This window comes from Anser brachyrhynchus (genome assembly GCF_964034855.1).
Source record: "Anser brachyrhynchus genome assembly, chromosome: 1".
Lineage (NCBI taxonomy): Eukaryota > Metazoa > Chordata > Aves > Anseriformes > Anatidae > Anser > Anser brachyrhynchus.
Genome location: NC_137694.1, coordinates 106,014,289 through 106,028,390, shown reverse-complemented (window position 1 = coordinate 106,028,390; position 14,102 = coordinate 106,014,289). Strand labels below are relative to the sequence as shown.

At 39.7% G+C, this 14,102-nt stretch overlaps 1 protein-coding gene across 1 annotated transcript; it reads right to left on the bottom strand.

The window, feature by feature from the left end:
- Window positions 1–361: 361 nt before the first annotated feature.
- On the bottom strand, window positions 362–7,192 carry FGF23 (fibroblast growth factor 23). The gene is made up of 3 exons (XM_080571941.1): window positions 6,507–7,192; window positions 4,477–4,580; window positions 362–4,004 (listed from the first exon to the last, which is right to left on the bottom strand). Exons 1-3 carry the CDS (start codon window positions 6,727–6,729, stop codon window positions 3,567–3,569), a joined length of 765 nt encoding a protein of 254 aa, XP_080428067.1. The 5' UTR covers window positions 6,730–7,192; the 3' UTR covers window positions 362–3,566.
- Between the last annotated feature and the right edge of the window lie 6,910 nt (window positions 7,193–14,102).

Genomic DNA, 14,102 nt, shown 5'->3' with positions numbered 1-14,102 from the left:
ACTCTCTTCTTAGCCACAAAGTGCAACTGTGGTACATTACTATGTAATGCTTCTCTTGGTATTGGCACCATGGAAGATGCAAAGGATGCTACTAATGACTATCACTAACACTGAATGTACAGTACAGAGAGCCACAGAGTGTCTGTGGCGAGGGAGCACTACAAGGAGATAATTTATCAGACCCATGGGCCCTTTGCCATTTTGAGGGTGTCTGTTAGGTCTTTGTGGGCCTGGATACCATTGCAGAAAGGGAGTATCTGCAATTCTTTCAATCTGTGACCTGTTTGCTGCAAAACAGCCTGATCATGGCCTTAGGAATGGAGAAAGAATACTTTGTATGAGCAGCAATAAGATAGAAGTAACAGTAATTTACCTAATGCCTTTTATTCTAAGATCGAGTCAGGATCACAAGCATTTCCCAGTAGGACTGAATTGCTAGACCAGCAGTTTTCCATTACTTTTGTGTTGCAGAAGCAGTTTCCCAGTAGAGGTGACAATCTCTTCACAGTCAGTTTAGACCCACTAAGGCTTTGTTTTTCTCATCATCTTTCACACAACTTTCACAGGTGTGGTGCATGAAACACCCAGGAACCTGTAATCTATGAAGCTGAGAATCACAGAGGACAGTAGGACTCACATTATCAGACACAGGCAGTACCATTTGTCCATTCAAGTTTTTTTCTGAATTGGGGACTTGAACAAACAATGCAAAATCCACCACTCTGAGAGAAGGAAAAGTTTATTGGTATTTTATAAAAGGAAATGGTCACTATAATACATTGTTATAAATATTTATAAATATTCTATGGGAATTCAGACCCACTCAAATAAATAAATAAATATTGAAATATTAAAATATAAAGTAATGCTTTCTTACTAGCTGGTGATGGCCAGCATCTCCTTTGAATAACTAATTCTTTTGACACATTCGCTACATTTCTTTGTAGTTACAAATATGTTTTTGATGCAAAAATTACTGTGCATTCACTCTTAGCATAGGGACTAAATCTCCTGGCTACTCGTGGAGTGAGCAACCCTTCTTTCTTTGTTACGATGCATGAATATAGAGATGGCATAAAGATATAACCCCACAGGATTTTGTCATTAAAGCTTGATATGGATTGAGACAGAATTTTTCATGATTAAAACTTGTAGATCTGTCGACTCGTAGTCCTGGAGAGCTCTCTGGAGCTTAAAACAATTTATGCAAAATTAAACTTTTGCTTGTGTAATTGCAGTCCAGAGTTCTCAAGGAGAAAAGCCAAGAAGAATGGTAAAGAAATCAAGTAAAAATATTAAACTAAAACACAAATAAAACAATACCTGTTCACCACATAAACAACAAGGTAGAAAGTCTTGTGGTATTTTGAACAAGCAAGAAAATACACAACTTATCCCCCTGCTCTTCAGTTCTCCCAGTCCATTAGAATCACTTATTTTCCTTAGAAACTAATTATAAATACGATGAGTTTAGAGGATGAAAAATAATAAATTGTGAGACACAGTTCTTGATCTAATCCTAATCATTTGGATTGTCCTGTGCTCCTAGGTACTTGTATGAATTGAGAATCATGCCAAGTGGCAAAACTATTGTAGCAGCAGAATCAGGCCTTATGATTTTTCTAACATAACTACCTGGAGGTTGTAAATAAATAAATATTTTGTATGTATATCACTATATATGCATATATAAATAGGTTTTAAATGCTGTCAGTAGGACAGACCCTGTGCTAAATCCAGAATTTCCATGAAAAAAAAAAGAACTTAGTGGGTCTTACTTTGATCTTGTTACAGTGATGCAGTTCCAGTCACTTCAGTGAATTACTTCACCAGACAGTAGGAAGAACAGGACCAGAATCTAGCCTGACATCTTTTGTGTTATTGCCAAGAAAACTGGCCAAATGTACCATTTTCAGAATGGTATCAGACCGTTAAATATACTAAGTAAACAAAACAGAAGGTTCTGCAACTTGACAGAAAGCACATGCACAACAAAATGTAAAACCCTCCTCATATATCCACCACACTGGATTTTTGTCCAGCTGTTGATTTCTGATGCTATTGATTTCTGCTGGAGTACATCAAGAAAAGCTTTTTCAGAATTACTCAGATTTAGAATTCCAGGAAGATGGGATTAAAAGTAAAAGGAATAAAGGAGAAAAATAACTAAATATGTATACAATTTTCAGAGTCCTGAATATAGCTCCACTAAAACCAGTGAAGCTATACTGAATTCTACCAGTTAACAGTTTGACACCTAAATTACAACGAAAAGCTCTGCTCTGCAAATATCTCATCTTAACTAAAGATTTGTAAATGTCAAATGTATATATTGAGGTCATATTTTGACAAATAAACTTACCCATAACATATTCCAATCTAGATGTCTAAGTTTTGTCAACATTTAGAGATTTGATCATATTTAGGTAACTTCACTCTTACAGACATAAATCATCTGATACCTGCTCAGAATTAGAGAAAAACATTGATGCCAAACTTAGATTCTACTTTTCTAAATACACACCTCATTTTCACTTATTAGATGAGAGTCTTCATTAACTGTTAATAGTTTAATGTCTAAGAGGCATAATTTGCAGGGACTTTTTTCCCCAAAATTCAGCACTGTGCAGAGTTAAACACTGTGCAAAACAAAACAAAACAAAAAAACAGCCTGTCACTGTGAAAAAAAAACAACCCACAACCTATTTGACACACTATTGGTAATTAATATTTCTGTTACTTATCTCTCTGTTGGAAATATGCGAAATTAATGAATGTTTCTGCATTATATTTCTATAACACGTCATTACAGTTAAGTGAATAGAGAGGTGTGATAGAAAAGGACTTAAGAAATGGTGAAATCAGCTCTTCTTTTTCTAAACCTCAGCTTCGAATCAATACGTGTCAGAAATGACTCTTTCTAGACAAAATTATTTGATCCTTGTTCTCCTGTCAGTTACTCCAGTTTTCCATGTATGCTGTTTTTTTTTTGTTGTTTGTTTGTTTTTTTAACACTAGAGTGGTCACTTTTTAGGCATGAAAAGAGATGAAGTTCCAATCTTAACAGCTAAAAATATATATCATAAGTTTTATATAATAATATAACACACCATTGGTTAGTTAGTCTGCTGTGCTTGCAAGTGAGCTGGTAAGAGGATTCTCTGCCTCTGCTGGAATCTCAATTGCTCCAGGGCCCAAGTCTCTTCCAAGCTACATCAGTAATACAACATCAGTTTCCCATTCATTCCAGTGAATTTTGTTTCTCACTGATGCATACTAAAGGTAATTCAGACCCTAAAATATTTGGTTTCTATTCTTCTTTTTGAAAATATATCTTTTTTCCAGTAAAGCAGAGTGCAACTCTTTTTTCTTTTTTTTTTTTTTTCCTTTTTCTTTTTTTCAGTGAACTGTCATCTGTAAGGACAAAATTTGAAATAAAGGATTTTTTCCCAGTATCTTTCAGTTTTCTAACAGCTATCTTAAGAGTTAGAAATTGAGTGTGCTAGGCACCTCCTTTTGTCTATTATATTCACTCACGCACGTCATCAATTTGCAGGTGGCCCCAGTTATCTTGTAATATAAAAGCGAGGACTTGCGTACCTCCTGGCATCCATCATGGCATGTGGGTCATCTGGGTTGACCACATCATTCTGATTGATTCTCATGGGTTCCCTGGGCACGTGGGAAAAGTCTGTTTGTAGCTGCAGCTGAGATCCTAATGCAGAGACCTTTCTCTGTGGGACCAGGATCTGGTGAGGATCCATTGGATCAATATCTGCACTTCTAGTGTTTCTGTGGGGCTCAGGTGTGTTGAATCGAAACAAAGGGATTTCATTTCTCCTGGACAAAAACTGGGAGTACGGTGGTAGATTCATACCAGGGAAGAAAGCTTGTTTAACTCTGCCTAAGCTAACCAGAAAGTTGTGCTTGGGAGATTGGTACACATCATATCCATTTTCCAGTGTCCTATGGTTGAACACACAGTCCTCTTGACTGAAGTAGTGCTTAAAAAAAAAAAAAGAAAAAAAAAAAGAATGACAACTGTGATCGAAGGCATTTGGTAAAGACAAGTGCCAATTAAAGATGGAAAGAGAAATGAGATCTTTCAGCAGGGTGTTTTCTTATCTGCCAGCTCTGTAAATCAGGCTCAGTTAAACGTGAATCTATTATGGATGCCTACATTTTCAACTTAGGTATTACTCAGATAACACTTATTTCTTTCAGAGGGCTGCATTGTTTCAGCTACTCCCAACCTGTGGATCTACACTACAGCAAGACTGTAAGATCTCATTGTATCTCATTCTGCTCTCATTCATCCCGACAGGAATTCAAATTATTTTTGTCAGCCCTACAATTCAATACAATCAAAAAAGAAATTTTAATTTAAATGGCAGGTTCTCAGCTTGCTTAAGTCTGCATCCTCCTGCTGTAGTTATACAGATTTGCCCTAGCTGAGTCTTAGTAAAGGTGGCTCACCGATCCAAAGATGTTTCCTTTCATGTCCATGCATAGGTAGCGTCCACTCTTCACACCTGTGATTATTACACAGCCAGCACCCTCAGACTTGATCATTAAGGCACCTGTTTAAGAAAACAAAGATGTTAAATCCAGGACCCAGTTTGACACAGCACCCTTGCCTTACAGGTCCACAGAAATGGTGTCTGGAAGCGTCCTCTGAGGAGTCTGAACCCACTTCCCATGCGAATTGAGACTATTGTGCACCCTAGATATATCTGTGGCTTTGTCTGAGCCTTGGACAGCTCCCAGAGTGGAGATGCTACCACCTCTCTGGTTGCCCTGTTCCAGTGCTGCAGTAGAATCTCAAAGACATTTTTTTTCTAACATCCTAATTGAAGTCCCAAACCCCAGTCTGGGGCCTTTGCCCTTTCTTCTGTCACTGGCCATGACAGGGAGGAGTGTTGCAATACCAATTAAAGGGGGAAAAGTAACTTCACTTGATCCTCTCATCACAGTAGATGGTTTGTCATCTTCTCAAAAGGAGTGTGTTGTATTTGATTTGGTGCCTACTGCAACCCTTAGGTCCTACCCAGGAGAGCTGTATACACCCAGCCTCCGCCCAGTCTGTGCAGCACTTTGGACTTCTTATTTACCTGGCGTCTGAGTGGCACTGTGGTGACCTGACAGAGATTCAGTCACCTTCCCTTTCAGGACTTCTTTATCTGTCTGATTTCCACCTTCCTATTCTACCATTCCAAATATAGGTGGTTTTGTTTCATGGCAGAAATTGGCAAAACATCATATTTTGCTCGCTGTTATTGTCGACAATCTCTCCCTGGTTCTTGACCAACATACTTAAAAGTCAGTTTTATAAAACCTATAAATATGCAGGAAGAAGAGCAGCAAGACAGCACAGGCATTCTTACAAGTGTTTCATCAGTAATTCCTTACAAGAAAAAATAGTGAAACTTGGTCCTTTTTTCTCCTTAATAAATTACAACTTTTCAAAATACCTTTTTTTTTCCTTATATAATTCTACACAAATATCACAAGATATGTTTACATTTTTCATTGTGTTGGTGAAGAACATGCTATGTGGTAATGATATAAATGACTTTATGGTGCATAGCTAATTGTGATTTGAATGATGCTAGAAGAGAAGTAATTTTGGAATCCTATGAAATAACCCTGTGTCTTAAAAAAAAAAATAAATGTAATAAAAAAATAAACAACAAAAGCAAAAACATTTTTTAAACTAGTTATGCTGTTTGGGCAGGCATTCAGCAAAGGATAGCTGAATTTTCCATGACAATAAACTGTGATAGAAGATTTTAGTTACAAAAGGGGATGTTTACTTCTCATGAACTCCAAAGGCATAACACTTCATTTATGACGGTCTGGCCTTCTGCAATTTCCCCCCATTTAATCAAATGTTTCATGCTTATTTACCCATGTTCTATGCACAGTTGAGTATGTGCCACGCACCTTCTTTGGACATAAGAATTTGAAGGTTGCCTTACAAACCAATTTCAAATAAAGAGAGCTACTGTTATATTTGAAAGGACATGACCTAGTTTTAGTATTTAGCAGCTCTCTACCCCAGAATAAAGATTCTACGGACACAATCAGTTCCCCAACCGGTACTGCAATGACTTTCTTCAGTAAAATGCTGTCACTGCAATGTGAAGTAGCTCTTTGGGACATATCACCAAATTCTAATAGGAACTTCCATAAGAAACTGTGGGTAAAATCATGCAGTGAAGGATAATTCAGGTCGTTTTTGCTTGAAGAGGATTACAACAACCATAGAAACGTAGTGCTCTGAGACAACAAAAGAAATTTCCCACCTGCTATATTTCTTTGAAGCAGTTGTATTTGTTATACAAAAGGAGCATTATAATTGTGTGTGTTTTCCATCCCATAGCTACACTCCTCTGTCCCAATACCTAACAAGAGGATGGAATTTTCTACAGGTAGCGACAAAGAAAAAGTCTTGTCCTCCCTCCCCTGTTCCCATGAAGACTGAGGGTCCATAGTAAGCTACTTACTGTATATGGTTTGATGAGGAACACCATCAATGTAGCCATCAGCATTGATTTGGAGATGGAAGCTGTTCCTCTCTGAAGATGTATACAGGTGCATCAGGCGATCTCCATTCCCCCAGCTGGGATTCAGCAGTGGAGAGGAGTTGGGAAAGCTGACTGTAGCCTTCAGGCTACAGAGTACAAGCAGCATGTGCTCCAGGCGGCTGTAGGGACTAGTCTGTTGCATGGCTCTCTGCTCGTAGTGGCTGGTTGGTATCTGAAACTTGATACTCCTCTGTGCTTCTTGCTTTCCCTTGCTTGCATGTGCCTGGAGTGAGAATTCTCGGATAGGTTCCCTTCTTCTTTGCAGAGGCTTATAAAGGGCAGCAAAATGACATCACACAGGAAAAACTTCTCCACATCCTTGATTTTTGTCAAAGCAACATTTTAAGTGTCCCAAAACCTCAAGGGAAGGAAAGCACGTAGGATCTCTGGGTAAGGTGCGGGGAGGAAAAATGTAAGGTTTCTAAAGACAGCTCACAAAAGCTAATCATATGTTCAAATGTTATCTACAACCCTGTGACATCTGAGAGCTTCCCACGCCCCTACTGTTAAATCCAGGAGGATCACTTCACTGTACTTTCTGTGAAGAGAAGGGAATGACCCTTTAAACTTGAGTTATCTTTTTTTTTTTTTTTTCTCAGAGATGTTTATTTAGATTCCCATCTCCCTCTCAGTTTCCAAACGACATTTTGATTTGGTGAAAATACCGAATGCTACTAAAAATTTCCACAGCTGTATCAAAAGCTGATATTAGGTTGGTCTGGACTTGATTCCCCTTTCATTGTAGTATAAGTTTAACAATGAGCTTTTGGACTGATATTTGTGTTTCCCCATTTAAGCAAGTGAAACTTGAAGTAAGTGGAGCCCATTTCAAATAAACTCTCCCTTTTATTTCTCCTATTTGAGTCACCTAATTAATTTGAAGTTGGCCAAACATTAGCTGCAAAACTAATTAAAAATTAGCTGCAAAACACTTAGAATCTTCAAGAACCTGCATTGCAAATCTAGCTGGCAGTCTTTTATAGAGCCATATTGGTTAGTATGGCCAGAAGATCTCAGATCTGAATCAAAACTAAAATCATTCATATTGTCACATTTTTATTACTTCAGGTACGGCAAGAAAGCTTGGAAGAACTACTTAGAGACATGACCAAACTGAAAAGTAATAAATGTAAAGCAATGTTAAAAAACACTCCAAGATATTAAACTTGCTTTTCAGTTGTCCTGCCAGCGTACTGTGGTTTTACAAAAAAATTTTCTGATTAAAAAATATATGGTTCTGTTTATTGTAAAAAAATGCTGTACTAATGGGAAACTGGGTATACAGGTAAAACAATGATGATAGGAATAACAGGTCACGAAACTAGGCAGTGTTTAGATTTCTTTTTAAAATGAATATAGAACTGAAAAGAGTACTAAACAATAAATTGGTCACTTTTTTAAAGGAAACCCGAGGATTTTAAGTGTAGCAGTCTTAAGTTCACTAATTCCAAGCACAGATATCAGTGAGTTACTCTTTAGTTAGACACAGTGTGCAAAAATTTTAGTTCCATGAAGAACCTGTGGAGCAGTGCCATCATCACAGAATACGTTATAGCTTGATACAACTGTAAAGGTTGATGTGATTTTTTTTTTTTAATCAGCAAAATACTTCTGCCAAATACTTCTGTCACACCTGTGTAAATCTAGAGGCTTGCATCATTGTATATACACCTGTGTAAATGACAGCATTTTTTAGCCAAAGTGTATAAGGGTCAAAGTGTATAAGGGTCTTAAGCTGAGTAGATTGACAAAACTGTCTTCACTGAGAGGCAATCTAGGCTACAAATCTTTCACTGATTATAACATCTGAAATGCTTTGCCATCTTAATTGAAAAAATAGCTTAGAAGGAAAGGAGGTGTTTTGTATGTTTTTTTTTTCCCCCACTTTTTAAAGTGACGCATCTGTTCAGTGTTGAAATTATCTACTGAAGCTTTTCAGTCCAGCATTCAAACAAAAGTATTTTTTGTTTGTTCGTTTGCCTTTTCCTCCCTTTCATTAGACTACCATGGACATGTGGATACGGATACTTCAGAAGTAGTTGCAAGATTTTCCACAAGAGGCACATATAGGATCCTGTGTCCTCTTGGAAATTTTTGTGATTTTTTTGTTAATGCACTTTTTGTGGTTTGATATTTCATATTCATCGTGAAGTCTTCCTGTGTTTACCATCATGCACTCATCTGATCTCTCTCTAGTGTCTTAGCTACAGAGAAACGGTTCTCAGGACTTTAAAAAATGTATTCAAGCCCTGTGGTAGCACACAGCAGTTGTGAGAACCTGATTCTTTTTTTCAATGTCTCAAAGAAGCGAAGAGTTCTTTCATATGCTTAAATTGTTAGGCATTTTCAAAAGCTTCTTATAGAGTCAGCAAAACCCCTGAATTGGCTGAGTTGTGTATTAGCTGCTGGGCTAAAGTGAATATATTAAACTCTCTACTTTCGAGGGTGATAATGTAGGTTTTGCCTTTTCATTGACATTTCTGTTTTAGACCTATCAATGTACACTGTCAGAGGTTTGTGCTTTTTTATTCCTGGTTGATTTGTTTATTTTTTCTTTTGGTATGCTGCTTAACTTCTCCTACCCATTCACCTGTTTGCTTGATTTTTCAGCTGCATCTGTTAGAAGTACTAACCACCTTATTTCTCTTTTATCATTATGCTGTTATACCAGTAGTAACAATATTTGTGCAACTTCCACCACATATATTGATATTGCTTTTTTAGCTCTCTGTATTGTTCTGAGATGTTTGACCAACCAAGACAGCTTTTGTCAATGCCTACAGAATTAGCTTCAGTCTTAGATTTTTCTAGTTCTAGAGGAGAGAAAAAATGGAACTGAATTTGAAGACCAAAAACACTTCAGCAAACTTAGGACTGCTGTTCTTCTTGAGCTGCTTCTTTAATCCAACTGAATAATTCAGCTAGTGTTAAGTTTTGTTCAGTCATGTCAATAGGCTAGTCCCTGCTCTGAGGAGCCTACACTTTTATGCAGATGGGAAGGAAAGTGGGTGCTCTGAAAACAACATCGTGAGCTCATGTGGAGCTTAGGGTGTGCTGGTGGGAAAGAGCACATGTGGAGCTTAGGGTGTGCTGGTGGGAAAGAACAGGGCTGGCATATGCCTTAGAACAAAACGCAGTCGTTTCTACCATGAGGATGGCCACATCGTGCTTTCTACTCCTCACTGCAGGGATGCTACACAGCCAGTGTTGGGTGGCACAGGGCTTTCCTTGGAAGCATCCTGCAAGGGCAGTCAGGAGACGCTGACATCCCAAGGTACCAGCCATCATGGATGCTGGGGACCACTAAGATAAAGTGAGGAAATTCTCACTTCAGAGCAAGATTAAAGAGAAGGGATGAAAACAGCAGGGCTCGGCTTGCAGGTGTTTGAGAAAATTGTTGATGCTCAGCACCTTACTGGGTCCCTTTCTCCTCCTTCCCTCTGCCATGCCTTCACCCCAGGCCTGCTCCTACTGCCTCCTTCCTGCAGAGGCAGCACGGGTTTGACTGTGCTATGTGCCTCAGCTGTAACGCCTGAGTGCCTCACCGGTACAAAGTGTGCTCTAAGCGCGACACCAGCACATGCAGCAAACAGTGGACAGAAAACACTGGATATCTGTAAATGAACAAGATAACTTTCCATCCTGAGTAAAGTAAATGTGTGGTGGAAAGTTCTGTAATTTAAGTAAATTATACACAAGACTGTAGGCAAAGGGAAGTCTGTTAGGTTCATGGGAGCATCCTAAACTCTGACTTCCCCCTAGCTTAACGATGTCGTGTTTCAGCCTTACGTATTTTTTTTTTTAATCAAAATTTATGTGTTCAACTCTATAAAACCCTGATCTCAGCAGCTGTGTGTCATCTCTTCTACAGCTGCTACCGAAGTAACTCCTTTCCTTTATTGTTTATCGCTTCAGTCAACTGCAGAGGACTTTCAGGGGAAAGGCAAGCTTTTTATTACAAATTTAAGTTACTACAAATTATTTGCTCTCAGTTACCTTTTCCAGACACCTTGGAAGTACTTTATGCACCATCAAAAATTTTCACATTAAAAAGAAGCTTTTTAAAAAAATCAACATAATGTGGTTGCCTTCCGGGACTCTCCTATAAGTAAAGAGGCATGTTCCCTCACAGTGCTAGACTACCTTGATCACGTAGGAGCACCTGTAGCACTGTTGCTTAATAAAGCATATTGACCCTTATTTAAACAGGTGTGTGGCTTGTCCCTTTGCAGAACTCTGGCTGTCTAGGGACAGAGGGATGTTGACCATCCCTATTCACAGTCAGCCTGTGCCCCTAGCTAGGAGCCACGTGGTGAGTGTGTGAGGCTGGGCAGGAATTGCCCCCGCAGTTCCCAGGTATCTCAGATGGCCTCAGAAAGCCTCTTGCTCTCTGCTGTTTCAAAGATTGCAAGGGAGTTTGAGTTGACAGATTTGAAACTACCTCTGCTTTTAACACTTTTATTTACATTGCATCACTTCAAAAAGGTGAGAAAAACTGGGGCCTCTTTTCCCTCCCTCCTCTTCCTAAAATCACTGTAATAACTGGCTCTGGGACAATCACATCTTCAGCATTGAAAGTACAAGGGTGGAGTGCCTCTGTAGTAGTTATTCTAGGAATAATGACGCACCAAGTCGACAGTATGTACAGTGGATGCTCTGTGAGTATGTGTATGCATGAGCCTTCGCCACAGACTTTACCCAGCATTGTTAAACACATCCTGAGGGACCTTATTTGGACATCCCATTCTTGTCACACTGCCCACGACTAAAGCAAACATCCTGGCCATCTTCACCTACGTGAAACAAAAGAAGTAAGCACAGCCCACTGGGTCTGGGACCACAGCGTGTACTAGCAGTTTCTGCCATGTACTTCCAAATATATTGTCTTGGCTCTTCTATTTTTTCCCCTCAACCTTTTCTCTACATAGCAGACGTTTTCGAAATCCGTTTCCAGTTGCGGAAGTGCTAAGTCACGTGCGTCTGAAGCTCTGGAGCAGCTTCTTTGATGCCTGTGTCCACATGATGCAGGATATATGGTCTTCATGAGGAGTGCCTGTTTTTTCCTCTAGCCTCTTTTCTTTCCAGTTAGACGGAAGGCTGGCATAAGCTTTCAGCTCTCATTCACAGTTCCCAAAGGGAGGTAGATTTTTACCAGTGGCTTTAGAGATTATGGGTTTTCAAAATGTAATGCTACAAAGATGGTCAGAAGCAGAAAGCCCCAGTACTTCACTATATTCTGAGGAGGAGGTCAATAAGAAATCAGACTTCCCAGTCTGTAAACATCCCAGATGGGCATTTGTGATGCTGTTTGTGCTGTTTTACTCTAACTGACTGAAATGAAGGGCCTCATTCCTCCCCCAGCTGAAATCATTGGCAGAGCTCCCAGTCAAAGCAGAACGAGTCCCTAAAAGGTTGTGTTTTCTGAACAGAGAGTGTTTCTGTCATTTTAAAGGGTCTGAATTTTCTTAGGTATTGCAGGATAGAGAGTGGTCCCAGTCTGAAACGACAGCTGCTGATACTCTCCATTTCCAACGAGATGCTTCCAGTTCCTGAAATGGAGTCTCTCAGGCTGTGGTATCTGTTCCTTTGGGGGTGGGAAGACCCTTCCGTATGCAGGGACCTGCTTCTGAACCTCAGGTCAGCACCTGGGCACAACCAACCCAGCTAATATTCCAGGTGGTAGGTAGATGAGAGGATGGACTTGGCCTAGGGTGAGAGACATGAGAAAAGTTGGTAGGGATTTGAGGGTGAGCCCCAGAACGGGAATATGTGGGAGGCAAGTGTTCAAAGTGAGCAGTACAAGTGTGAGGGGGTACACCGAGAAGGAGAAGGCAGAGAGCACAAAGACAGACCTCTTTTCATATTTGGCTGCAGGACCTGCTGCTCTTTCTACAAGAGCAAACTCTGAGGTGATCTGCTTGAAGGACACAGGTGGCCGAACTAGGTCTAGGTGTCCTTTCCCAGTGTCTTGTGGTAGTAACTTCTGATAACCTGTGGCTTGAAATACATATATATATATATATATAATATATATATTTACTAAAGATATGTATTTTGATTCCTCAGTGTGCACCTTGTAATTTCATATAAAGTACCATAGCAGTGAAAGTCTTTCAAGTTAATGTTGTTCTGACACACATACTTGTAGTAGCTCTTGGGTGTTTTTTCTCCTCAAAACTAGACAGCTAAGTCATTTTGAGCTCTCACATGGAGATCTCTGCATGCTTCCACTGAGTGTCCTTGGATGGTTGCTCTTACTCGCTTCCTAGTCTGAATACTTATCTTCAGTTCAGACCACCCTCTATAAAACAAAACGCTCATGACCAGCAGTAAGAAACTGAAACATCTGTCCATCCCTTGTTTCACTTCACGTTCATTTCTTCCCAGGATACATCTTCGTTATTTCCTATATTCTCTACTACTCCAACTTAACTAAATACATGTTCTGGAGTAGTTGAGTACTCCAGGCAGTAATGCTCAGCCAAGAAAGCCTGAGCAGTCCAGGAATCCCAAGCAAAGCTGGAGCAGAGCTTTGTACATGTGAGACAAGACAGCAGAGTGCCATGGGCTGTGGGACCTGCACAGGTGGTCAAAAGAGCTCACCCGTGGGTGCAAACTGGGCTGGCTGTCGCTGGCAAGGAGGCAGTGAGGAGCTGAGGTGTGAGACGTGGCTGGAGGAGTAATAAAGCTGTCTTTGAGATACGCAGTTTTTAAGCTTAATTATAACTCCCCCATCCCCCACCTTCCCCCCCCCTAGCCCCCCCCCCCCCCCCCCCCCCCAGATAATACAATAGCCTCCCTTTCATCTACTGGGGAGCAAAAACATACACAGCAGCCTCCAAAGGGCTCCTTTTGGATACACAATAGTTTAAAGGCTAGCACTGAGCTCTTTGTGAAATGTTTTGCCCCCAAAGGCTGTTGGCTTTCACTTCCATTCTTCTTAGTACTGGAAACAAAATCAGTATAAATAGAAATGCGCCCATGGAGAATCCTCCTTTTCCTGTGCCATTTTCCATACTTGATATAAAAGCATTTGGGTGCTCAGGGCTGAAGGGCTTTGTTGCTTGATGCTGTTATCACAGTGTTTGATTACGGATGCTAAATTGAATTCAGATCCTCATAGCCAAATGCTACTGAAATAGTGTTGTTATTAAACTGGTCAAGGATTATTATTATTTTTTTTCCCCCTGCATATCAGCACACATGAAGTAGATAACTCAGTTTTCTGGATACTTGCTTTGAGGTGTGAACTCGTCTCTGTTGTAAAAACCTATTGGGGTTGCTGTCACTTAAGTTGGAGTCCAATGTTATAAAATGCAGTTTGCTAGCACAGCAAACTTTTTGTTGTCTTTGAAGAGCATTTGGATTCTCAGCTGCAATACAAGTTTACACTTGAGAAATGCATACTCTTGCACATGGGGCCAGGAAGGATGGAGATGGCAGCCTTATAAGCAGAAGCAAAAGTTTTAAAAGTGTTTTTTTTTTTTTTAATGATAATTTCTTATTTTGTTTCTA